Source organism: Mirounga angustirostris, unplaced genomic scaffold (assembly GCF_029215605.1).
Source record: "Mirounga angustirostris isolate CCGP_5_RB_7025 unplaced genomic scaffold, mMirAng1.0.hap1 SCAF_5, whole genome shotgun sequence".
NCBI lineage: Eukaryota > Metazoa > Chordata > Mammalia > Carnivora > Phocidae > Mirounga > Mirounga angustirostris.
Genome location: NW_026991713.1, coordinates 28,006,099 through 28,032,959, shown reverse-complemented (window position 1 = coordinate 28,032,959; position 26,861 = coordinate 28,006,099). Strand labels below are relative to the sequence as shown.

The following is a 26,861-nucleotide window of genomic DNA, read 5'->3' as shown; positions in this document are numbered from 1 at the left end:
AAAAGCAAAAAGAATAAAATAATAAACCCCCACGTACACAGCTTCAACAATTTTCAACTCATGATCAATCTTATTTATACCCACATCCAATTCTCCCTGCCCTCAAACCCAGTGGATTATTTCAAAACAAAACTGAGACATCACATTTCATCTGTGAATATATATTATATATTATACATAATATATAATTAGATATGCATATATGTAAGATATGCATACATATGTATTTTAGAAAGAAAAAACTTTGCCATAAACATAATGACAATTCATTATCATAACTAAATATAATTAACAGTAAGTCCATAATACTAACTAACCAAATCAGTGCTCACATTTCCCCAACTGTCTTATAGTTTCATTTTCATTTTGCTGATTTGAATCAGAAACTATTTTCCCTTTGGTTACCCCACAGTATGGTACGTACAGAAAAGACAGGATAAATGTTTGGTTCTTTCTTTTCATTTATTAGCTTTCAAATTTTTGAGTTGGTTACCTAGTGTCCTCCAAAGAGAACCAATGATTTGGGGGTTTGGGGGCATTTTTTTTTTTTGACTCTTTGGAGTGTGTGTTTTAGAATCACTGTAGGTTTAAGCATAATGGATGTGTTGTAAGTCATTGCAGTTATTATTTTATCGTTGCTCAAATTGTCCTATCTTTGGCTACAGAAAGCCCTTCCTAGTTGGCTCCAGAGTATTTTAGACATAACCCCAAAAGTAATTGATAGTGTCCCTGCTTTACGGTAGGATAAATTATTCTAGGCTCATTGTTACACATTTCCTGCCCCAGATCTAGAATCAGTTCTGTCCCAAGGAACTCCGGTTCTTTTTAGGAGGGAATAGTATTGAGAGACCACAATCTGGGTTTTGAGCCTGGTTAATGAACATGTTCATTTTTACTGAGCTTGTCACTGTTTCCAGGTCTTTGCAGTGAGTAGAGCTAGGAGATCTGTTTTTTGTGGGTTTTTTGTATTAAAACACATCACAATTTCAGTTGACAATTATAAATTCCATACTACAAGGTTTTTACTTAACATCCTTGATCTTACATTTGAATTGCCTTTTTCCATTCCCCAAATCCTAATTCCCAACACAAACAATTTCTTATTTGTTTTATCCCATAGTACATACAACTATCTCAAAAAAATGAATAGAAGGAAGGAAGGAAAGAAGGAAAGAAGGAAGGAAGGAAGGAAGGAAGGAAGGAAGGAAGGAAGGAAGGAAGGAAGGAAGGAAGATAAGCCCAAATAGTAACAATACTATCACCAACAATAAAATTAAGAAAAAGAGTTGACAAATTTTTGACAATTTCTTAGAGTCTATCACTAGATAAATTCCTTTGTCACCTGAAATAATTCCTCTCTGTAATTAGTCCAGTAATCTGAGGCTCAGGTCCACTTGTGTCATTTTGCTCTCAATTTTTAGAGATTGCTTTGTCTCGTGATTAATCTTGTTTTATAATCACATTAAATATTTACATGTTTTTAATCCAAAACAAAAACAGAATATATTCAAAGATATCTAACTTCGAATTCTGTGCCCTCCACCTCATTTCCCCACTCCCCCATAAATAACTTTTTCCCCGAGAGCTTTTTTTTTTAATATAGCCAAATTTATATTCAAATGACCTTCTCAGATAAATAGCAGGATGCCATAAACTCTTCTTTCCTCCATGATTTTTTTTTAACTTAACAAATTCTGGAGATCATTCCATAAACTTATTAATTTTTTGGAAAGTGTGTTTTTGTAGCCCAGGTGAGAAATTTGGCTTTAAAACGGGACAATTAGTAAACAGCTGGTGGCAAAAGAAAGATTTAATCCTAATGTATTATAAAAAAAAATGCAGATTGGAGCTTTGTAGTAAACCTTCATAAAATGACTCACCGAATTCACAGCATCATGCTGGGAAAAATCAGAGTAGGTGGCTTTGCTTCTGAGAGGTATACACAGTGTGCAATTTTACCCTGCATAAGGCTTTAGCTACTACAATTTTCTTTTGCTTTGCCTTTTTGAAAAGTAATGTTCCTTCCTATTTTAGCAGCACTATTTGCATTCCTATTATTCACTCTGAACTGGGATTTGCATTTTTATCTTTCCTTTGTTAGTTGTTTTCATTCCAGCACTTCTCTTTGTGCTCTTTGCCTTCAGTCTATCTTGCCCTTAAATGGAGGCCTCATGCTACGGGAACAGAGCCATGATTTTCCTTGCCATCATGCCAGGCCTTGTCCCAATTTAATGATATAAGTTCCCTTGAACTATCGCCAACAAAGCTAGGACATCCCACACGCATTTGCTATGGAAACACCTTCATGACTAATGGTCTCTCAAATTAAGGCATTTTAAAATTGAAGATAGAAGTGGCTTTCATTTAAAAAAAAAAAGATATTCTGCAGCTGTGGGAAAAAAAAATAGCAATTCTCTACAAGTTGTGAGTTGCCATGTCAATATACCCACTTATCTGAGAGGTAGATTCCTACAACCCCAGTCCCAAGGTACGGACGTAATAAGAAAGCAAGAATTTACGCATACTCATCCCTGTCTTTGAGTGAGCAGCCGCTGTTCTCTTCTGCTGGGTGCTTCTAAATTCAGGTGTTGGGCTTGTGCCAGGTTCTTCTCCTTAGAACAGACATAGAGACAGTTAAGAGTCTGTATGATTTGGATGCTGCCAACACCACATTGTGTTCCCTTACTTTCCCCTCTCATGTCATAATAGCAAATTACATAGACTTCTACCAGACCCACCAGGCCATTTTGCCTTTGTTCAACCTATTGCCTTTGCTCAGTAAATGATGCTTAATTAAATGATCGAATGAGTAAATGAGCACAGGATGTGCTCTCCTAGGTGGGAAAGAGAGGCTACGCTACCACCTATATGCATATTACATTGAAGTGTCTGTGTTTAGATTTCCTCTCTTTCATGTCTCTGAAAGGACTGGGGTTTTAATAGGTATCTTTGATTTCTGACTTTGAAGAATAGCATAAAAATGGTGGACACTATAGACAGATGCAAGATTTGTGTTTTCACTTGGAAGAGGCCTAGTGGGCTTTGCCGCTCTCTGTTCAAACCAATCTTCAAAAGCCCTCAGAGAACCATACCAAGAATCCCCTTCAGCTCACACAGGGTCTTCCTGTAGAATGCCTCCTTGCCACCTGCCATCCCGGTCTTGCTTCTGCCACGTCCTGCTCATCTCCACCTTCTGTCCCTGCACTTTGCCCCTAATCGAAGGCTGACCTGTCCTGCCAGTCATGTCGACAGATCTCAGATGGTGAGTTGCTACTCTGATGAATTTGTCCCAATGAAGGAAGACTGGAGGGATGGTTCCCTGGTTGATGATAAGAATCACCTAGATAAAATTATAGATGCCCGGGGCTTGTTCTTATGCATTTTTAGTTGGTAGCTGTGGGTTTGATAAAGGATCTGTCTAGCCTTTTGAAAACACCTTCGTGATTCCAGGGCCAAGGCACGTTGTGAAACTGCCGGATAAGAAGCACAATCCCAGGATGCACATTTTCTCTCTAAGGAAAGCCATTCAAAACACACCCCCCGCTGCTGTTGTCTGTCCCCTGGATGGCAACTCAGTGGTGAAGACAGAAGAGAAGCACCTTTCTTCTGGTGGAGCCACAGAAGTCACTGCTGTTTTAGTTGCGCCTTCAGAATCCCAAGTGCAATGAACTAACTTGGGGTCAGTTCCCTGACCATAGAAGTGACATGTTATTTTTTTATTCCATGTGTGTCTTTGTTGTAGGTGCGATCTTTAGACACAAATTCATTGGAAGCTGATAAACATATTCATACAAAAAAGGCATCTCTCAGCCCTCCAGGCCCCTCCAGAAGGGGTGGAGGAGAAGTCATCATTCCCAGTCCCTAGCACCACCGATGACTTCACTTACACTGTTTTTCCTCAGAATCAGGTTACCATCACACCTTTCCCCACGGCTACCCTTCCTTCCCTGACCATAGCCGCAAGGTTCCACAGAGCAGATCGCTCTGATGTGAAACAAATGACTTTTTTTCCCCACTCACTAGTACCCTCTGGGCTTCCAGTAAATTTATGTTTGCCAAATATCCCAAAGGAATTAAAGACCTAATTTTAGAGCCCAGGGAAAGTGCATTCTCAAAGCAACTGGGAGTACCCATCCTTAACCGTAAGAGTGACAAAGGGGGAGCAGGAGTGGCCCATTTCCTCAGTCTCACAGGACAGCATCTTTACGAAAAATGAACTCAGCTGTTAACAGCCTGTGGAGGGGCTGCTCTCTACCACATCACAGGCAGCAGAGAAGAACAGGATGTTATGAGTACAGCGTGAACCTCAGAGCTAGAGTCCAAACCGGGCTCGGGGCTTCCCAGGCCTGAGTTTACCTTGTTTTCTTCAAACTTTAAGAAAGAACTCTCCTGAGAATGGAGCAACGCAGAACTGATAAATCTCCTTGTTTTTATTTTATTCCTGAAAAGAGAGCCCACTCTGGTTTATAACAACATATCACCAAAGTAGCCTGTGGCTCCTCCTTGATTCTTTTTTTTTTTCTTTGAAGATTTTACTTATTTATTTGTCTGCGAGAGAGAGAGAGAGAGAGAGAGAGAGAGAGAGAGAGAGAAAGAGAGAGAGCAGGAGCAGAGAGAGCAGCAGGTGCAGGAGAAGCAGACTCCCCGCCCCAGCAAGGAGCCTGAAGCAGGATTTGATCCCAGGACTCCGGGATCATGACCCAAGCCAAAGGCAGACACTTAACTAACTGAACCACTCAGGCGCCCCTCCTCCTTGATTCTTAAAGGACTCATGGTTTTTCTCCAGGTCCACTCGCTTGCAGCCGAAGCAAGCCCCAGAGAAGTTGTAGTGTCCGGACCAGGTCAGCTCATCTCCTCCAGACTTCTCGACTATAAAATAAACATGGTTGAGCTTCTTCTGTTCAACACTGCCGGGTCGTCAGAAAACAAAACAAAATAATAACAGGGGGAGCACTGACAAGGAAACTGAAGGTGAAAAAAGTTTAACCTCTAAATTTGGCCATGCTTCCTAAATACTCACTTATTATCCTCAGCCTCTGTAAGTTGTAGTTAAAAATGAACCATCCACCAGCTGTCAGGTCTAACTTTCTTCAAGTACCACTGCTCCATGGTAGTAAGCTAATTAAGAGCATAGGGTTTTAGATATATCTGGGTTTGAATATAGATTTATTATACTTGCTGAGGGATCTTATGCAGGTGACTTACCCTTTCTGAGTCTCAGTTTCCTTTCTTAAAAAGAACAAATGTAAGAATTATTATTTTTAAAAAAAATTTTTTAAGATTTTATTTTTATTTTATTCATGAGAAACAGAGAGAGAGAGACAGAGAGAGAGAAGCGGGGGAGAAGCAGGCTCCACGTGGAGCAGGGAGCCCAGGTGGGACTCAATTCTAGGACCCTGGGATCACGACCTGAGCCGAAGGCAGACACTTAACCAACTGAGCCATCCAGGTGCCCCAAAAAGAACTAATGTAGGAATTAAATAAGAGAATGCACATACAGGATTTACACAGGGTCTGTGACTTCACAAGGGCTCAGTAAGTGTTATTCTTAAACCAGTATATCAGTCAGGACCCAACTGGCTGTAAGTGAAACAAACCCAACCCAAACTGGCTTAAACAAACAAGGAAAATGATTGTCCCACACAGTTGAAAACTCCAGCGGCAAGTTTGGTTCCAGCCCCTGTGAATCTAGGGGTCCAGCTGAAGCCTCAGGCCTTGATGATGCCCAAGCCCAACCCCCTTCTGCCTTCTCCCATCTTGGGGCTCTGCTGTGCTGTTTGCTTTCATTCTTCTGCAGGCTCGCTCCACAACAATTACAGGCTTACGTTCTTCCAGCTGAGAAATCTTGGTTGGAGAAATCTCTATCAAGAGCTCCCTCTTTGTATCTCATTAATGGGATCTTTATGCCCATTATGGGACCACTCCCTGTGGCCTCAGAGAGAGAGAGAACACTCCAAATTGAGCAGGTCTGAGTCACATGTTCATCCTGGAGCTGCAGGGTGATCCTGCCTCGCAGAAGCCATGGCAACCGAGAGTGGGAGAAGGGGCTTCCCCACACAGAGATGAATGTGACTGCTACCCAAGAAAGAGGGCATGGATGCTGAGTAGATATCTCTGCAGCCCCCTAATGAGTTTCTCTTTCCTTAAAGACACTTGCCAATAAATAGAAGATAGGCAAACTTCGGGGTGCCTGGGTGGCTCAGTCTATTAAGTGTCTGCCTTCCAGCCTTTGGCTCAGGTCATGATCTCAGGGTCCTGGGATCCAGCCCTGTATCAGACTCCCTGCTCAGCGGGGAATCTGCTTTTCCCTCTCCTCTGCCCCTCACCCCTCTGTGCTTTAACAAAATGAAAGATATGCAAACTTCACCTTCTAATTGAGACAGCAAGGTCTGCAAAGGTAGAACAAGTTCTCCCAGATGCCTCCTAAGGTGAAAGAAACAGGAATGTCAGACTCATAATCTCTCAAGACACTGAATAGACAGAGGTACCCTAAAGGCCATTCAAGGAGAGGAAATGCTGTTGATGTGAAGCTAAAGTTTACCTAGGGACTGGCTTTTCTTGGTCACCATGTGTGATCCTGGTATTTTTTTAATCGGCTCTGATTCTTTTAAATCTTAAAATGTTTTATCTGTGTACTTCATGTTAAAGAAGTTTGTTAATATTGTACCTCTTTATTTGGCCCTAATTAAATCTCACTCAGAAATAGTGTCCCTTCATCCCAGCATCGCTTCATCCTAGTATTTCATCATTTACTAAACAAAGAGGTGTGCTAAAAATGTCCTTGGGTTCCTAACACACTTGCCAAAATGAATTACAGCTTTTTTTTTTTATTTAAACAAACTTGGATGACATATTTCTTCTTATAAATGAAATTTGTATATAGTTATAGAAAAAGTTGGAAGATACAAATAAGCACACAGAGAGACTATAATATCATCCCCCAGAGAAGCTATTGTCAGCATCTTCAAGTTCAGTTACCTATGATGGGGATCCGAACATGCTACCCCAAAATATGGCATCCTGGCAAATTGAATATTTCAAGCTGAAGAAGTTTGAGAAAACAGCAGAGGCAGGAAAGTCACTCTGACCTTTTTCCCTGCACCCTTTTTTTATCCCTGAAACAGGCCATAAAATCCTCATGTGAGAGGTGCCCTCCCTACACCCAGAGGAAAGGAGCACCTTATCTCAGGAGACAAAGGAGACACCAAGAAAAATACAAACAAACAGGCCTTGCAACGTTTTCCCCAGTTTACTACACCTACCTCATACTTCTTAACTTATCCTACTACTCCGCAAATGTGCACTCTTCACCAAACTTAGCATAAAATACTCGGGTCTAATTGTTTCTTTGGCTGTTCATTTCCTTTAGAAGTCGCTCATGCTACGTAAAACTTACATTAAATAAATGTGTATGCTTTTCCCCTGGTAATCTGTCTATGTCAATTTAATTTTCAGACCCAGCCAAGGATCTTGAGAGTCAAGAAAAACTTTGTCCTTCCCAAACAAAACAAAACAAACAAAACAACAAAAAATGTTAAACAAAAATGAGATTTTAGTCTTTTATAACCTGCTCCTTCCACTATTCCCAACACCAGAACTGTTAAATATTATTTCTACTGTTTATTGTATTAAGTATCCTTCACCTTTGAATGGGAGACAAGTTTATGTTGAAATCCCCTGATATTATATGAAAAGGTTGAGCCTGCAAGTATTTTTCTGGGGAGATGGCTGCTAGCTTCCATCAAGCTCTTCAGGATATCTACCATCTAAAATAAGAAACCCACTGTTTTATACCCTCGTTTTAAATGGTGGGAATAGATATATGTGGCAGAGAAAGAGACATACAAGCAGACATCATGATTCATTTAACCAAATCTTTCTTATTGGGCAGGTAGGTCCATTCTAGGTTTTGGCTGTTACAAATGATACCCAGTCAATGTAACTGTTGCTTTTAAGTTTAACCACATAACTATTTCCCCATGATGCTGCAGGATATGAAGTTGCTGAGAATTTTTGAAGTGTGGAGTAACCCAGACTGACAAATTGCCAAGCCCTTGGAAGGTGGCGTTTCGCCCAGTGAAACCCTTATTGTTCAGGCACTACGGCTTAACGCCCTGGAACTGTTCAGTGAGAGAGCCCACCTCCTGGACGCACCAGCTAGCTGTGGGGGGAAGGAGCATCACTTCCTGCCTTTGTCTGGGGTTCTGACTGACAGAGACCTGCCCCTCACTCTGGGGCCCAGTTGCAGCAAGCGCCTCTTGCTTACATTTTTGCGAGGACACGTGGGCAAGCCCGGGCTGATCCCCACAGCACACTGCACCTTGGTCACCGAATGAGCGCCTGGTGGTTCCCTTTGGGGAATTAGGATGATCTGAGTGTTGGGGGCCTGCCAATGGGAAATTCACACAGCTGAAAGAAACAGGTCTCCTAGCAGTTTCAATAGGGTGTAGGAGGGAGGGGAAAGGCAAGTAAATAAGCAAGGAGGTGGCCGTCAATAAGGGGTTCCAGTGAGTTTGGCTCATATGTCTGAAGAGATTCAAACCCGTGTTTTAACACCCAGGCACTGGAAGTTAGTAGGGAAGCAAGGCTGTTCTCTGAATTCAGATATATTTTCATGCCGGGGTCTTATTAAGGTGTTTACTAAAATAGCTTTAATCATCCGAAAGTAAATATTGATTGGGTCTGTGTATGTTTATAAAAACGTATCTGGTCTTGGAGATGTCAGGCAATCTAGATCATCACAGAGGACAACAAAATCAGAGGGTGCCAACCTCCACATTTTCAAGGACTGACAATCTCGCCATTGTTAGGGTCGTGCACAAAGCAGGTACAGGGCTGTGTTCAACCTCAAAGTCCCCCCAAAGCGGCAGAACACAACTACCAAAAGTGCTGTTGGTAATTTATCATCTGGAGCTGAGCTCATAAGAATTTGCCTTTTTAAAAATTGTGGGTAAGTTTAATTTGGACTTTTGAATGACCTTCTCATGATTTCAGTTTTTCCCATGGGGAAGCTCCAGCACCATCCATGTCAGAAGCCACCTCCAAATGCATGAAATACGAGGGATGACCCTCCCTTCCCTCAGGTCTGATATTTCCCTGGCGAGGACTTTGGCTCAAACTCCCCTGCCGTCAAGTTGCTCCAGATTGCAATCTCTCTAACAAATAGTGATGTAAAGGTTTTTGCAAAAGCCTCTCCATTAGCACACCTACCCTAACCTTCCTAATAGCACTTTTCTTAGAAGCCCAGCAGGTGTTATCACACCTTGGCAGATGGAGAAACGAAAACACAAAAATATGAGACAGCCTATCTAAGATGACCTAGCAAGTCATCCACCAAGCGCGTGACTCCTGACAATGTGTGACTCACAAATGCTCTGATAACTCGACCTCACCCTTGTTTCTGTGCAGAAAAATACAGGGAGTCGTTTACTGGCCCCAAAGACCTCACAATGCTATGAAGATGGCAAATTCAATCCAACCCTAATTATCTAGATCCAAATCAGGCCTGACAGAGTCTTCATTAGATCTAGAAATCCTGCCTGTTGGAACTCTGGGTCCACTGACTTGCTCATGTCACCATAAATTGGCTGTTCCAGAGTCAGGAAGGGTTCTCAACAAAGTGTTTGCAGATGATGGTCATCATGTATGAAATAAAAAAGAGGTTTTATTAGAAAAATGAATAATTATAACAAAACAGTGAAGCAGTGGCAAGATCTCATCAAAGAAACAGTCTCTAGAATGGCCTGGACATGGGCAAAAGATAACCCAGTTATTTAAACAAACCGACCACCCAAAAAAGAAAATCGTGACAATATTATCCCAATCCCATCATGGAAACTAACGCAAACTTCTCTTTTGAAGCCAAATTTCATGTTTGCTAAGTTGCATTTCATATTATTTTATGTCCCAGGTCAGAAAACGGCACCCTCCATACTGAAAGAATACCTCCAACCTCAGACAAGCCATTTTCTTTTCTTCTTTTTTTTTCCACAATGGAATCAAACTGTCACTTTTTTCAGATGTGGTGCCAGTGAGACCAGCCCTTCAGATAAGCAGAGTCAATGGCCATTGAGTTAATGTGACTTCAGGGGAGCCAAAAAGCCTGCCTGCCAAGCGGCCGAGGGCTCCCACCCTTAAAGTCACTCGGGTAAATGGGGCATTGCATTTCCAAAAATGCTCCTGTCACAGATGCTAACGTAGGCTAGAGCCATGCCCGGACCGTCAGAGCCACTTGATGCTTACTGAACGAATAAAAGGATGCTTGTTACCCAAGAAGTATAATAAGCTGTGATTACATTGGTTAGAGTCTATGCCAAAAATATAAAAGTATCTGGAACATATTAATTCATTTGCTCCTTCTGTACATGGTTGTGAAGTCCGTCTTCAGATCTGCCATCTGCTAACCAGCCCCGGCTAGTGCTTAAAGAAATAGGACATTGGAGAGGAAAGCGGGCAGCCAAGGCAGCGGACTGTGGGGTCAGGGGCTGGAAGGATGCTGGGCTTTGGTAGAGGGAGAGGAAACCCAGTAGGTAAGCTCAGGGTCCCTCCAGTCGGTATAGATCCGTGTGCGTAAGAGATAGAGCCGTGCATTTGCATTTATATTCCTGATTAAATTGGCGAAGTCCTGGCCCTCTCCTGCCTCAGTTGCTCAACAGAAGAAATGGAGAATAGTGGTATTTGTCTCATGTCACTGAGGAAAGGAGTTAGATGAATTCATCCCCAGATAGAATCTGGAATGGTGTCAAGCAGATAAAAAGTATGATTATTGTTATTTCGTGATGTGTGTGTATGTGTTCCCCACATTCTTCTAGTACAACATTGATAACCAATTTTCGATTGAAAACAAAATCTACTGACACATGGATATTTGCCGTACTTGATTCTTTCACAGGGTGGAATACAACCATGACTGGTGGGAAAGGTGACGGGCACACTGGACGTCAGGCTCTGCGTTCCCTCTGAACGGGTCTGAGTGATAAATCCCTGCCCCAACCACGATGAAGGTCACCTCAAAAGCTTATGAAAAGCCTTATGCTCGGGCTTGTAGCATAGGGCGAGACACGGCCCCGGAATTAGCAGTCCTCACTTCCCGAGCTGCCCTGGGCACCCGTCTAGAATCACGAACTGCGACCCACCTCAACACCCTCGGTGGCCCTTGAAGGCAAGAGATTAACATGCCCGTTTTATTTCCAAATCAGTGAAATGGATGGGCTCTTTCCAACTCTGGGGAAATGCAGAAGCAGGAAGGGGGCGATAAGCAAAGGAAACAAGGTTGGGTTTTTTTTTCCCCTCCGAATTGTAGAGTCAGTGTCCTGCGTAAAATGTTATTATTTCCTTTATTATTCTTATGCAAGCTTCCCTCATCTAGTGCATCCAGCTTTGAAAACACAAAATGATTATTCGCAGCATAACTTCTGTAAAGGAAATAGACACCTATATGTCTACAAGATACTAAGGGTGGGTGATCTATTCTAACCCTACAACTTCTACAAATACACCACAGATAAGTCGTGTCACTGTCTCAGCAGCTGTGGGCCCGGCTTAGTACCCGGGTGTCTGTACGGTAGAGATAGAGAATTGCCTGGTGCATTCCAACTCCTCAGTACTGTCCCCAAGTTAAGGAAATGGCAGTGCCCTGTAATAGCGACAGCAGAGAGATGTCTGCTCATTGATATGCAAATGACAATAGCAGGCATTCTGCTGTGTTTAAGGAATCCCATGACTGGTTTGACCACAAGCAGGTTATTAAAGTGAAACAAGGCTATTTTGTCCATTATGAAAAAGCACTGCCCTGTCCCAGTGAGTGGCACATTCAGGGCTATTTACATTTCAACGGACAACCAACAATAAATCAATATAAATACTCCTTCAAATCCATTTTCTTTCTCAAAGAACAATAGCTGTTCAAAATCACGGGGTTAAACAAGAATTTGAATCAAGCAGCAATCATAAAAAATCCAGCATCTGGCCAATCCTATGTCTGTTAAATCATTCATAAGTAAAGCCCCTCAAAGTGCTGGAGTAAAGAGAAATCTCCATGTGCAGCCCTAGAAATTGAGGTCCACCTCTAAATAATAACAATAATAGTGAGTAGCTCCACGTGTCATGTACTATGTTTTTATGTATTTACTATGTGATGGAAAATACTGTATGCCAGTCCGTATTATTGAAATAGGTGCATTGCATGTGTTACATCATTTAATCCTCGCAGTGACCCTGGGAGGTGCATACCATTATAATCCTCATTTTACAGATAAACTGAGGCTGAAAGAGGTTCTGTAACTTGTCCAAGACCAGGTGTGTGGAAGATCCAGGTCTCTAATCTTACCTACATTGGAGTGGGGCTCTTAACAACCATCCTCCCCAAAGATGCAGCAATGGAATTGGATGACAGCTAGTAAAATATCCTGGGGACTTAGAATATTTTGCCCAAGTTTGACCACAGATTATAAGCTGTAGTTCAGTCTGTGAGAATATTAATAACTTTGATTTAAAAATCGTTGGGGGGCGCCTGGGTGGCTCAGTCATTAAGCGTCTGCCTTTGGCTCAGGTCATGATCCCAGGCTCCTGGGATCGAGCCCCGCATCGGGCTCCCTGCTCTGCGGGAAAGCCTGCTTCTCCCCCTCCCACTCCCCCTGCTTGTGTTCCCTCTCTCGCTGTCTCTCTCTCTGTCAAATAAATAAATAAATAAAATCTTTTTAAAAAATAAATAAATAAATAAATAAAAAATAAAAATCATTGGGAATGAACCACTTATCTATAATAAATTCTACCATTCATTCAGTTTTACATCCAACACATAATTATTGAGTCGTTAGTAAGTGTGAGGTGTATGTTAGAACCTGAGGCTAGAGCCGTGAACCAGACAGATAGAGCCCTGACTTCATTTAATTTATAGTCCTCTGGGGGAGAGAGATACTTAAAAATCATCTTTCATTACAACTGTGACAAGTATGCAGAAAGAAAAGGCCTCAATGCAAGGAAAACAGATAAAAGGAAGACCCAACCTAGTCCAGGAAAATCAGAAAAAGCCTCTCTGAAGAGGGAACAGTTAAGAGGCTTGGAGACTAGATAAGAGTAAGCCAGTTATAGGAAGATCAGTGCAGGGAAGGAGCAGGGGTATCAGATGCTTTAAGCTGTCTGCAAGTCAAATAAAACCCACTGCAAATTTGCTTAAAACACTAAAAGTTATTTATTGGTATAGCTTCAGGCACAGTTTGATCAAGATCTGGTTTTCATTTCTCTAAGAGTCTCACTGTCCTACCAAATTTTATATGTTCATTTTAGTCACTTAGTTTCTGTCATGACAATGTCTACCAGTGACAGTTTATTTGCTCATAGTCGCAGAAAGAAAGAGTTCCCTTCTTTATCCTGATTAGGCAACCCCAGATCAATCTTTCTAACTAGTGGATGCCTCTGTCTGACTTAAGTCTTGGTTATCTGCACTGATCATTTTGGTAAGAATGGGATTTGTGTAACCTTGGACCTTAGGGGTGGGTCCATTCCATCCAAATCATATGACCACTAAACATAGGCGGGATAAACATGGAGGAGGCAACAACAATTTCAATTCTAGACAGAGAGCTATTCTAATCAAAGATAGAAACAGGCGTGGAGAACCTTAGTTGGTTAGATTAGATGTTGGAGAATCTAAGTCCCATGGGAAAAATGAAGAGGAGATTGGCATGAGGGAGACAACGTTGTAGAGGTCAGGTGGGGCCTTGAGGGCCATGTTGAAAATCTGAGGTCTGTTCCAAAGGTTAATGGAGAGTTTCTGTTTTTTGTGATGATCAAACTTACGTATTAAAAACATTCTTGTATAGAAGAAAGATTTCATCAAAAATATGTGTGTATACATCTGATACATCCATGTATATACATAGACTATGTTTGAAAATATACAATACACTGGTAAATGTGGTTGCTTACAGGAAGAGGTCCTTGGAAACCAGAGAGCTGACCAAATAGAGAGACTTTTCACTGCATGCACTGTTGAGCTTGTCTTTTTTTTTTTTTTTAAACCTATTCTTACCTTGTTCTTAGATTTCAAAAATACCAAGTTAATTGTTTCCAGTGAAAGCTCTGTCCACTGTATGGAGAGAAAAATCAGAGGCGGGGAAGAGGGCAGGGAGAAGAGACAGGCGTGGTAGTTGCCTGGTTTCTGATGGGACAGGAACAGGTCACCTGCGGCTGAAGTTCCTGCCCTTCTCCACCGCATAGCTAAGCTTTCTGTCCCCACAGAAGGCATACAGATGTGGGACAGAGTGAAATGGCTGCCAAGTCAGTTACTTCTGAGCATGAGATGCAATAGGAGAGGAGGCTTGAGAAAGAACCAGAAGCCACGGAATCGTTATAAGAAGATGATGGGGGCCTGGGGAAAGGGAGCAAGTTTGTATTTGTGCAGAGGCACAAACTTATTTGACTTACCTGAGCTACTGATATCCCCAGCTGTATAATTATGCAAATGTGACGCCTCTGAAAATGGGACTCTGCATCTGAGTCAAACCCCTGGGATTCCAGGTTGCAGAACGGGAGCCTGGAAACCTCTCTAGGAGGCAGCCCACATCCAATTAGAAAATGGGAAGCTGCAGCCTACTCCCACCCTGCAGCTTGACTTCACATTCGTGCTGGGTCAAGTTGAACTGAACAGAATGCAATGTGTCCACCTTGCTGGCACAAGTAAGTAATGAAATGATTATCAAAGGGACAAATGAATGTTAGCGGCAATTTTAGTGATAACTGCATACAATTAGCAAAATATTAGTAAAATGTAAAATGGATTTTGAGAGAACACAAACATTCAATCCATGGCAACAGGGAACTCTTTGTATCATGCTTCTCTCTCACTGTTTAATCCCTCCCATATCACAATTCACATCCTCTGTAAAGTCCCATTCTTACCCTTTACGTTGGTTGTAATCACACCTTTGAACCTCTCATCATTTTGTGATACTCCCCTAATCTCATTTATGGGTACACTACAGCATAGCGGTAATGAGTGAGCCATCTGGAAAATTGAGTTTATACTTTTGGTCTCCCATTTACTGCCTTTACAAGCTGTGTGACCTTGGACAGTTTACTTAACATTCCTGTCAATCCACTTCATCTGTAAAATGGGGACAGTCATGTCATGTACTTTACGGTGTGGTTGTGAGGAATGAATGGGTTGATATGGGTGTGATGTAATATATATTATTATATATATAATTATATGTATTACATATATATTATATGTATATATTAGTATATATACATACCTATCAGTTTGGGGCACATTATAAGCTCTAGGTGGGAATTGGTTATTGTTACTATTACCACTATGCATACTAGTTATTGGTATATTTGTCATATCTTTTATTTAGATTATATGTATCTCAAATTATCTGATAGATTCTTTTTGTAACATAATTAGTCATCTAATATACCATGTGACAAACTACCCCAAAACTCACCAGTTTAAAACAACATGTATTATCTCACAGTTCTTTTTTTCAAAGATTTTATTTATTCATTTATTTGAGAGAGAGAGAGAGAGAGAGAACAAGCAGGGAGAGCAGTAGAGGGGGAGGGAGAAGCTGACTCCCCGCCGAGCAGGGAGCCCAACACGGGGCTGGACCCCAGGACCCTGGGATCATGACCTGAGCTGAAGGCAGACGCTTCACCGACTGAGCCCCCCAGGTGCCCCTGCCTCAGTTTCTGTGAGACAGAAATCTGGGTATGGCTCAGAGTCCCCCAGGAGGCTACAACTGAGGCGCCCACCAGGGCAGCAGTCATCTGAAGGCTCAACGAGGGAAGGATCCACTCTCAAGCTCAGTCGTATGACTGGGGAGCCACAGGTCTCCACTGGATGCTGTCTGGAGACATCAGTTCTGTGCTGTGTGGGTCTCTCCACTGGGAGCTCGGAACACGGCAGCTGGCTTCCCCCAGAGTAAGGGCTCTGAAAGAGAGAGAGAACAGAATCACAGGTTTTAGCAACCTAATCTCAGAAGTGACAACCCATCACTTCTGCTATTTTCTGCCCTGTTAGAAGTGAGTCAGTATGTCCAGTCTACACTCAAGACTAAGGGGTTACATGATGACGTGAATACGAGGAGGTGGCGGTCATGGGACCCCATCTCAGAGGCTGCCTCCCACACATAGTAAGAAAGAGGAAAATGAGCATTTGGGGAATGTGCCAAACATACCAGATAACCCTTGTCGGTCTGAAAGACCATCATCTAACGGACTGAGCCCAAGAGCTGCACAGGTCAATTACATCTAAGAGAATATTATTTAATAAACCCTGGCCGATCCCCACTTTTATGTCAGACACTGTGTGAAAAGGAAGGATACTAAGATTTTAAAAAATAAACTTTAAAGCTGGATAGGATCTGGCCCAACTTTCTCACTGAACAAATAAGGAATTTTAGGCCCAAAGCAAACAGACTAGTTGTCCCGAGTCACATAGTAACACAAACACTTCCAGGACCCAAATCTCCTGAGCGGGCGCTTTCTCCTCTGATGGAAATACCGGAGTTCCCTGCTGCTTTGTCCTGTGCGGCCATCCCCCGCCTTCTGTGACTTGAAGAAAGACTATAAAAAAGAACTGAATCAATGGGACATTCGTTATCCTTAAATGCATGTAGTTTTTTTTTAAGATTTTATTTGTTTGTCAGAGGGAGAGAGAGGAGAGCATGAGCACGCAAGCAGGGGGAGAGGCAGGCAGAGGGAGAAGCAGGCTCCCCGTGGAGCAGGGAGCCCGTTTTGGGACTTGATCCCAGGACTCCGGGATCATGACCTGAGCCGAAGGCAGACGCTTAACCAACTGAGCCACCCAGGCATCCCTAAATGCATGTGGTTTTATTAAATTCAGTCCCTCATATTAGGACATTCTTTAAATAAAGACAAACTATTAACCCTGAAGTTCCTACATGCCTAACAGATTTTTATGGGCTCCATTCTTCTGGTCCCCCCTGTTGTTCCTTGTGCTGACATTGCATTTAAGCTTCCACACACCATCACTGGAGCGGGACAAGCTCAGAGAGAGAGCCGAATGCCACTCTGCTGGGGAAGGTACACAACTTGCCCCCAAACCATCCACGCTACAGTTCTCTCCTTTTGCCTCCCGACTAAAGCTGATGTTTATTTGTCTCTTTGTTTGGCTTGCCTTCAACCAGAAAGCACTGCTTACATGTGTCAAACTCAACAAGGCCACTTTCTCCTTTTGGAAAAATAAAATAACTTCTGCCCTAGTCATGTCTGGGAATGGAATGCACTTCAAGAGGAAAATACAAGAATTTTATTTGATATAAATAGACTCCATCAATTCAAGGAACGGGTGTGGAAACTGAAACATTGACAGGTAATTATCAAAAGTACCTTAGAAAAGCAAGTTTCTGTGGACAATAGCCACAATTTATTATTATTATTGTTGCTAGCCTCCCTGATGTTCTCCATTTATGATGCCAGTAATCTTGTCTCTTTTGATGAATGTACCTTTTGTTTTTCATTAAGGTGTCAATGCATTAGACAAAAGGCCTGCTGAGTATGACAAAACTCATGGTCACCTGACAGAGGGAAACAGGACTTTATACCTGTGAGCCAAAACACAATTGTCCCCACAGGATGACAATGCATATGTACAAACCCACGCGTACACACATGCGCGCTCACACCCATGCGCACAGACACAAACCCTGCTCTTGAAGTCCTGGAGATGATTTTAGGAATCTTTTAGCCAGGTTAAAGTGCTATATGTCAGGTTTGACAGCTCCAGACCACGCATAACTGAAACCAGCCTCCTCCAAGCCTACTGACATCTTTATGTCTTACTTTGTTGTGATCTTGCTGAATCCCTAGACCAATCTGAAAGGAGTATGAATCTCTCTCCTTCAAAAATCCTCAGGTCCCTTCCCCTAATTGGAGATCCTGAGCTATACGTGGTGGGCCTTGAAGCATTATTTACTCCTAGACAGTCCGCTCCGATGCTCCGAAGCAGCTACTTTTCAAACTCGTCCCAGCTCCTATGGGGGGGGTGAAGGGGAGAAGTAGTTCAGATGTCAGTCGATAAGGGTATGAGATATGAGCAAATGGGACCCAGTGCTGGGTGTTTAGGCAAGCATTTCAATATGTTCTTAACTAGTCAATCCACTGGGGTATGTGGATTTTTTATCGGTCTAGTATCCTGGGCCAGTGACACAATCTTGGAGAGTTGTCAAGAGCCAATAACTTTTCACAGTACTATCCTCGACAGGGAAGGGGAAATGGGATTTTCCAGGGCTCAAGCCTGAATGATTGTAAAAAATTTTTTAAAAAGATAGCAATTCAAAAAACACTTAGAAGAAAGGAGAAAGCAAATCAAACTCCCCCCCAGTCCCAACATAGAAAAAATGTTAAGCCTACGTGTGCCACAAAGGAAAGAAATTTTTCAAAGGAAAGCTCAGAATTTTAAATGTGTGCAGAACATTAATTTTGAGGTAATTAGAAAAAGCTATTTTCTATTCATCAAAAATCAAAGGTGTGCACATTCTGGATAAAGATTTGGCTACCAATTAATAAATTCATAAATACACATGGAGTCTGAAACATGCCATCCATATTATGTTGCACTTTGAAACCTACTTGGTCCTAACAGAAATTGTAAAAGTGAAAAATAGATTTTTTTTAACTTTTTTTTTAAGATTTTATTTATTTATTTATTTATTTGAGAGAGAGAGAGAGTGAGAGAGAGAGCGCAAGAGGGGGTAGGGTTAGAGGGAGAACCAGACTCCCTGCCGAGCAGGGAGCCCGATGTGGGACTCGATCCCGGGACTCCGGGATCATGACCTGAGCCGAAGGCAGTCGCTTAACCAACTGAGCCACCCAGGCGCCCAGAAAATAGATTTTTAAAAGAAGCTATTTTTCCCCTGTGCAATCTCCACTCCCATCCCTGTGTACTCACTCAAGACAATATTTTAAAACAAAGAGTGAAACTAGAAATCGCATCTACTGCAATATTCCAGCTTTGTTTCTGTTCTTTTGTTCATTCATTCACTGGCTAAGCATTCACAGGGCTTCCCCTTTGGCTAGGCACTGTAATAGGAAATAAAAAATGAGCGAGTTACACAGCCCCTACTCAGAGGATCTCCCCTCTAAGTGAGAGTGACACACATAGAAATAAACAATTGTGCTCTAAATGCTACATCAAGACACAGCATTATTAAAGTCCAAAATGCTGAGTGTCTAAGACTAGGGGATTTAAAACTGTCTCTACAGAGGAGGCAACATTTAAGCTGAGTCTTAAAATACAAGTAAGAGTTGGCTAGGTGGCAAGGGGGGAGCTTCACATGTATTTCAGAGAGGACGAGGCATTTGCTTTGATTGAAGCAGAGTGTGCATGCAGACGGATGGAGGAGGCAGGAGGAGATGAGGAAAAGTAGGGGCCAGTCTGTAATTGACTCAAACGCCATGCTGAGGTATTTGAACCTTACCCCACATGCAACAGAAAAGTGCCAGAGATTCCTAACAAGGAAAGATTTCCTTTATACTCAGATAAATTCAGGTGGTATCACAAAGGATGGAGGAGAAATTTCAGTTAGAATGGGTATACATGGCTTTGTAGGAAGTCCCATCAACGCCAAGCTTAGTTTCTGCCCAAGCTGAATCCTGTGTGTTACCACATCTCCCTTTTTTTTTTCTTTGTAATCTTCATCTCATTCACCTTTATTTATCTTCTGCTGATTCGTTCAATCAAGCATTCCAGCATTCAACAAATATTTGTCGAGCCCTTACCAGAATGCCAGACACTGTGTAGGGACCAATGACGAGCCCCTAAGAAGGACAGGCCAAGCTTAGAGGCTAGCAGTGCTGGCAGATTTATTTAAATACAAGTAATTGAAACGATGTATAAGGAGCAAGATGAAGGGAAACTAGGGGGGGCTTCCCTAAGGAAGTGGTGGTTAGTCTGTGACCTGAAGGATGAGTAAGATTTAACCAAAGTTCATGTGTTGGAAAGAGGAGGGGAGAAAGGCAGAAATTACCTTGCAGCTGGGAAATAACCAAAGGCAGGAGGAAGCATGGTACCTCGGAGGAAGTGAAAGGTGCTCCACCTGCCTGGAGAGTTGAACAAGCTGAGAGATGGACTGGAGTTCGAGCTTGCGGGACTATGCTCGCCATGTGCACCAACCCAGTAGGCTAGGCTGTGCTGTAGAAATAGAACCCTAACACTCAGGAGCTTAATCAACAAAGATTTATCTCTCTGTCAAGTAAATTCCAGTGCAGTTCAGATGACATTCCAGGGCAGTTCTCCATGGAGTAATTCAGACACCAGGGATCCCACTATCTTTTGATGTTGCCGTCCCAACATGTGGCTTTCAGGGTCACTCCAAGTGGTGAAGAGCGTATACGGCAGTGGCCCCTAAATACTCTGGCCCAAAAGAGTCATGTTCATCCACTGCTGTCCAGAACTAGTCACAAACACCCAACTAACTACAAGAGATGCTGGAAAATGTACCATGGGCCATTTGGTGATCTCCAATATCTCTGTCAAGGATTAGCAGGCTTTATCCTAAAGATAATGGAGAACCACTATAGCCTTGCAAGCAGGAGACTGCTGGGATCAAGTTTAGGTTGTAGAAATTACTCCAGCAATATTGTGGAGAATGAGTGGGATGCACAAAGAAAGACCAGTTAGGAGATTTTTCAGAAGTTCAAATAACAGAAGATGGAGGCTTAGAATACAGTGGTGTCAGCCTCCTAGTTTAATAAACACCTACATTCAGACATTTTTGTAAGAATCCTAACAAGAAATTGGTTTCAACTGGTACTTGTAACAAAGTAGTATTTTCTTAAGAATAACAATAACAGGGGCTCCTGGGTGGCTCAGTTGGCTAAGCTTCCAACTCTTGATTTCAGCTCAGGTCATGATCTCAGGGTTGTGAGATTGAGCCCTGCCTCTGGCTCACACGCTGGACATGGAGCCTGCTTAAGATGCTCTCTCTCCCTCTCCCTCTGCCCCTTCCCCACTTAAAAAAAAAAAAAGAACAATAACAGTATATGTAAACTATTGGCTGAATTTACCTAGTAGTTTAACTGATTACAAAGAGCTGAATTCTCTTCCCATAGGTTGGGGAGCAGGAGATGCTGGATAGCAAAGGTCCTTTGGCTCTAGTTCTGCAGAATGGTAAAACACGGTGAGGAAATCATGGTACTATCTGACAGAGTATCTTGAAGCTGAGGCTAATGCCGACATCATGGAAGTATGCAGACCAGAGATTCAGATGGCGAGCTGAATAATAAACCAGAAAAAGGATATACGGCTTTCCAGAACCAGGCAGGTGGGTCAGAAGTCAGATTATTGAGCCAGGGAACAGAAGGATGGGCAAAGGCGTACAGAGGACAGTGAGTGCCACCAAAAACTGGGGACTCCAAATTGTTTTTACATCCTTTCAGTAACCTGGAAACTGCAATCACTGAGCTAGAGGGAGGGCAGGCAATGAAAGTTCCTCTAAATAATTTCCCCATCAATCATCTTATCATGTCCAGAACTCATTTTTTTTTTAATTTCAGCTTTATTGACATATAGCTGATTTGATTTGCACGTAGCTCCCAGTCTTCCCCATCTCAATAAAAATCATCCACTCTCCACTCAAGTGCTTCTTAAATTCTCTTTTTCCTCCTACACTACTTCTCTATGTCTGATCCATCAGCATGTCCCTTGACTCTACTCTGATATATGGTCTTATTCCAACCACTTCCTGTCATCTCCACCATAGCCCAAGCCATACCATCTCTTATTTTGACTACAGCAGTAACTTCTTAACAGGCTCCCATCCTCTGCTCCTTCCTCTTAAACTATGTTCTCACCACAGACAGAAAGATCCTTTTTGAGATATAAATATAGTCATATTACTCCCTTCCAATGGCTTCAAGTCCCACTTAGAATAAAACTGTGGCCAGGGTGCCTGGGTGGCCCAGTCAGTTAAGCGTCCAACTCTTGGTTTCGGCTCAGGTCGAGATCTCAGGGTCTTGAGATCAAGCCCAGCGTCAGGCTCAGCAGCTCAGCTGCGAGTCCGCTTGGGATTATCTCCCTCTCCCTCTTCCTCTGCCCCCCACCCTCGTGCGTGCCCATGCTCTTTCTCTCTCAAATAAGTAAATCTTTAAAAAAAAAAAAAAAAGGAATAAAACTATGGCCAACAATGCTCTTCAATGTCTAGGCTGTGCCTTCCTTTCTGATCACATTTCCATCTCTTCCCTTTATTGCCCTTGTTCCCTCGACATGCAAAGCTCTTCTTTAAATATTAACTTAAATTAATTATTAAATTATATATCACCTCCTTAGCCTCACGTCTGAACATCTGATCTAAAGCAGCCACTCATTACAAAGCAGTAGATCTATTTTGATGCTCTGCATACATTTTTTTGCTCTCTAATATTTTCTTTCTAAGTTACTTCCCTGGTGTTGCTATCGGGCTTTCATCATGGTTAACTGTCTGTTTCTCCTAGCAGAATACATCCCCACTGAAAGCAGCAGCCTACCCCGCCTTGATCCTTGCTGTTCCTACAGTGCATGGAACGGATCTCAGTGTGTAGCGGGCACTCTATTCTAATTATGTGAATAAATACATGAGTGAAGAAATACATAAATGAGTGAATTCCCCTACTTTCCTGGGCCTGAAACCTCTCCCTCTTGATTGTCTTCTTTCCATCAGCCTAGAACCTTGAAGTTTCTTAGACCACTGAAAAAGGAAAGTCCTCCCTTGATCTCATGTTGCTTTTCTCCATTCTTTCCTCTTCCTTGTTGATAAAAATGTTTTTTTATACAAACACTCTACAATTATTGCATAACCTTCTCTAGCTTCTGACTTTCTGCTCAGTGGAAACGGGTCCAGCTCCTGGTTGCCAAACCAGCCTTTGCCTTAGTGACCCTCGCTGCCACCTCCCCTGCCTCCCCTTCTTCTGTTCTTGACCCCTAACTGTCTCTTCTTTCTGCTGGGACTCTCTGACCATTCCCTCTCTGTTCTCATCTTAAAACAATTCCCTGGGCTCCTCCACACTATTTTCATGCTCCTTCTTTCTTCCTTTCACCATCTGCTCTTTATCACATGGCTTTTGCACTCTCCCTCCCCCTCCCACTAAATTGGAGTGTGCCCGGTCACTGAATCCTGGGGTCCCTGCCTTTCTCACTCTCTACTCTCTCTTTCTGGCTGATTTCATCTCCTCCTCGGACTTCAAATACTTCTCCAAAATAGATTTTTAAAAAATCTACACCTCCAGTCTATAGTTCTTCCCCCCACTACATATACTTGGGTAGCCCACAATCTCTTCAAACTCGGCAGGTCCAAATTTGTAAGGTACTGTAATAAGGAAATGGGGACTCAGAGGTTTGGCAGTTTACCTAAGAGCACTTGACTAGGGAATGGTAAAGCTGGAATCTAAATTCAATTCTCCCGGACATCAAAGCCCATATTGTTCCTCCATGTCCCTTTGTCATTGTGTTACAACAGCAGAAAGCTGAACAGCCAAAATGTCTTTCTAGAGAGTAGTTCACTATAATTGTGAAATGGCCAAAAGATGAAATTCGATGCCACGATTAGAAAAGATGCTTTAGAAATATGGTTAATAGCGTGGGGAAAAGTGAAACATGAAACTATGTATAGTAAGATCCTAATCTTATCATTATGATTAGAATAAAGTCTGGAAAGGAAACATAAAAGGCCAACTGCTATCTTCCTGTGGTGGCATGATTATGGTTGAAATAATTGTCTTTTTTTCTGTACCAGCATTCATTCCTGCACTCCACTGGTGCCCCTGATTTCTTTTTGGAAAATCACCTCTTCTTCATGTGTGTCATTTTTTTGTTGTTGGTGGTGGGGGGGGGTTTGTTTTTGTTTTTGCTTTTTGTTTTTATGTGTGTATCTTAATGGGAAAATAATGAAGTTTCCTCAGTCAGATCCTTTTGCTCACCTGGCCGGTATAAGCCAAGAACCTTGCATATTGGCCAAGATGAGCCAATAAGACTTTTTAGCTGAGTTACACTGGGAGAGAAAAATGTCAGATCCCATTCAATCCTATAGTGGCACCAGAACTAAGGAATCAATTTCCCCCTATATTAATTCCTAGAGCTGCCCTGCTTGTTTTATTTCTAAACCGATTCTCTGGCCTCTTGTCCATTCTGGAAGCTTCCTCGCATCCCTTCAATACATTTTTTTTTCTTGGCTAAATTAGCTCTTGGTGGTCTCTGATACTTATGACCAAATAACCCTAACTGACACATGTCTGTATGTTCTATTTTCTATAATAAACACATTTTGTCTTTATACTCAAAAATAAAGAGGGAAATGAAAGTTAAAAGTGTAGTAACAGTAAAAACAGTACAAGGTACCGGTCCAAAATATGGTTAACTGTAATAAACCTGGGTGAAAGGTGGGGTTTGACCTCTCCTGATCCATAACTGCTCCTAGTAAATCACCCACTTCATGTCGTGATTTCAAAGTGACCGCAGATCAATAGTATCCTCTTCCTATACACACAGAAAATATTTTTATTTCTACTTCTAATAAGTTTAGGGTCAATGAGAGCCTACCAAAGCAAGACTTGGATTATACTGGAAAGAAAATATATTCATTTTTTCTTCATTTGATACATGTATTGAATGCTTCCTCCATGCCAGCAAGTTGGTCTACAAAAATGAATGGTACCCGGTTTGGGCTCCTTAGGTACTTCTTCCTGCACAATGAGGCAAATGCATGGCAGATAAATTGTAAAATACATAGTAAATGCTACTATAGAGATAGGAGCAAAGTGCCATCTCTCAAGACAGAGATGAACTAGCAGTTAAAAGATTCTAGATGATTAGAAGGAAAATAACAAAGACCCAGCACTTATTGTTTTAGCTGAAAAGTGTACTACAGCAACTTTGCAAAGAGGATGATCATTCCAATGAGAAAACACGTGGCAAAACCATGTTCTATTCATGGCAAAACCATGTTATAGGTTGTAATTTTCATTCCTTTTTTTAAGTGCATCCAATAAACTGTCAATATAATCATTATAATTTTTACATTAAATACATTTAAAACACATTGTAGCATCTTTACGATCGACTTGCTTTAATAAAATAACAGAAATTGCGGTGCCTGGGTAGACTTTGGCTCAGGTCATGATCCCAGGGTCCTGGGATCGAGCCCCGCATCAGGCTCTCTGCCCAGCAGGGGAGTCTGCTTCTCCCTCTCTCTCTGCCCTTGCTCGTGTGGTCTCCCTCACTCTCTCTCTCAAATAAATAAATAAAATCTTAAAAAAAAAAAAGTAACAGAAATTCACCTTTGGCACCTCCCTCTAATCAACCCCATTAATAGTTACCTTTGCTTTTCTAAAATCCATTTCCTAACTTCTCAGTACCTTGTACCTCCCACTGAAGAACCTACCCAGCCTCTGTCTCAACACCATGCTTTGGGTAGGATGGAGAGATTCCTCCCAAATGTATCTTCACATCCATTCTTACCCATTGCGGGTTTCTTTCTCTTGAGACATTATCCGATACCTACCCCCACCAGTGTGTCGGTAACTGTAATGACTCAGTGGGATGCCGCTTCCTGCTAGCGTGGTTGCATCGGAAATGAGGCCTTCTGGAGAAAAGAGCTTAGCCAAAACAAAGACTAGTGATTGCACTAGTGAAAGTTTTGATGCTGATAGGCCAAACCAAACCAAATCACCCAAACTACTCACAGGTGTTCTAAATCAGTAGTTCTAATGTGAGGCCTTAGAAAAATAAGTGCTTCTATATAAAAAATATTAAAAAAAAAAAAAAGTCTGGATCCTCAAGGAATGATGACATAAATAAGCACTGCATCTTAGTCCAGTGTCAGTACATAAATTCCAAGGAAACTCAAGCCCAGGAACATGCAGAAGAGGTGTTTGGGGACAGGCCACGTGCAAGGTGTTTGCCTCTGCCAGCCTCCTACCTCCCCTGTCTCTGCCCTTCTGGGTCATCTCTAGTCCTCCAGGAAGTTGTAAGCAATAAAGACAGAAGATGAGCTTTGGAATCCAACAGTCCTAGGTTGATCAATGGACTCTGCCACTCACTCACAGTGGGATCATGGGCAAGTTACCAAATGCCAGTGAACCTTAGTCTCCTCATCTGAGAAAGAACAACAGTAATTTCTTCCTTGCAATGGGAGAACTAAATGATGTCACGGAAGCCTCTGGCACATAGAAGTACAGGAATCGGCAGCTGTGAGGATACTTGGAGTCTTGCTTTGCCAACAGTAGCAACATACCCAACCCTGCCCTTTCCCTAGAATAACCTATGATTCAAACCCCACAATAAACAAACAAACACATCGACGCCTTCCCCCATGGTACTCTAAACTAGTTTCTACAAACCTGAAAGTGTCAGGGGTAGCCTAAGTTACAAAGAGCCTCTGTTGAAGCGAAGATGCTTGGAGAGCCAATGTTCATATTTGAAGAAGTGTGTGTTGTCTCCTGCTGTTCTGTCTCCTCACTTGTTCCAGAAAAACTGGGCCTGCCACAGGTCTACAGTATTATCTACACCAGGTATGGGTAGGCTCACAGGCTTCTGAGAAAGAACGAAAGGAGCAGGTCTCAAGTCTCTCTGCAGCCACACTGCTCTGTGTGGCCTGTGGGTGTGGAGGCATATGTGTGTGTGAGGAGATCTTAAGGAGGATTCCCATTTCCTATTTCCATATTTATCCCGTGCTCAGGCAGGAACGCTAAGTACATTTGTTGCCCGTCCACATTTTTAGAATTGGAAAATGGGACGGCCGAGAAAGACCTTAGAAAGTGACCAGCGCTGCATTTCTCAAGATGTGCCCTGTGGACCAAGTATGGCATCTCTAAAGATGGGGCCAGAAAACCACCTTATTGAACAAGCACCTCAGGGAATT

At 42.3% G+C, this 26,861-nt stretch overlaps 1 protein-coding gene across 3 annotated transcripts in view; it reads right to left on the bottom strand.

Moving 5' to 3' along the window:
* Window positions 1-15,520: 15,520 nt before the first annotated feature.
* BTG1 (BTG anti-proliferation factor 1) overlaps window positions 15,521-26,861 on the bottom strand; it is an 85,148-nt gene continuing 73,807 nt past the window's right edge. The window contains exon 4 of one of the 3 annotated variants that reach the window (XR_010411416.1): window positions 15,521-15,937. Coding sequence is in view for 1 of the 3 variants with exons in the window: in XM_064590799.1 (XP_064446869.1) it covers window positions 15,864-15,937 (74 nt within the window). In the remaining 2 variants the exon portion in view is untranslated. The remainder of the gene's footprint in view (window positions 15,938-26,861) is intronic. The other 2 variants (XM_064590800.1, XM_064590799.1) reach the window with 2 other exon arrangements.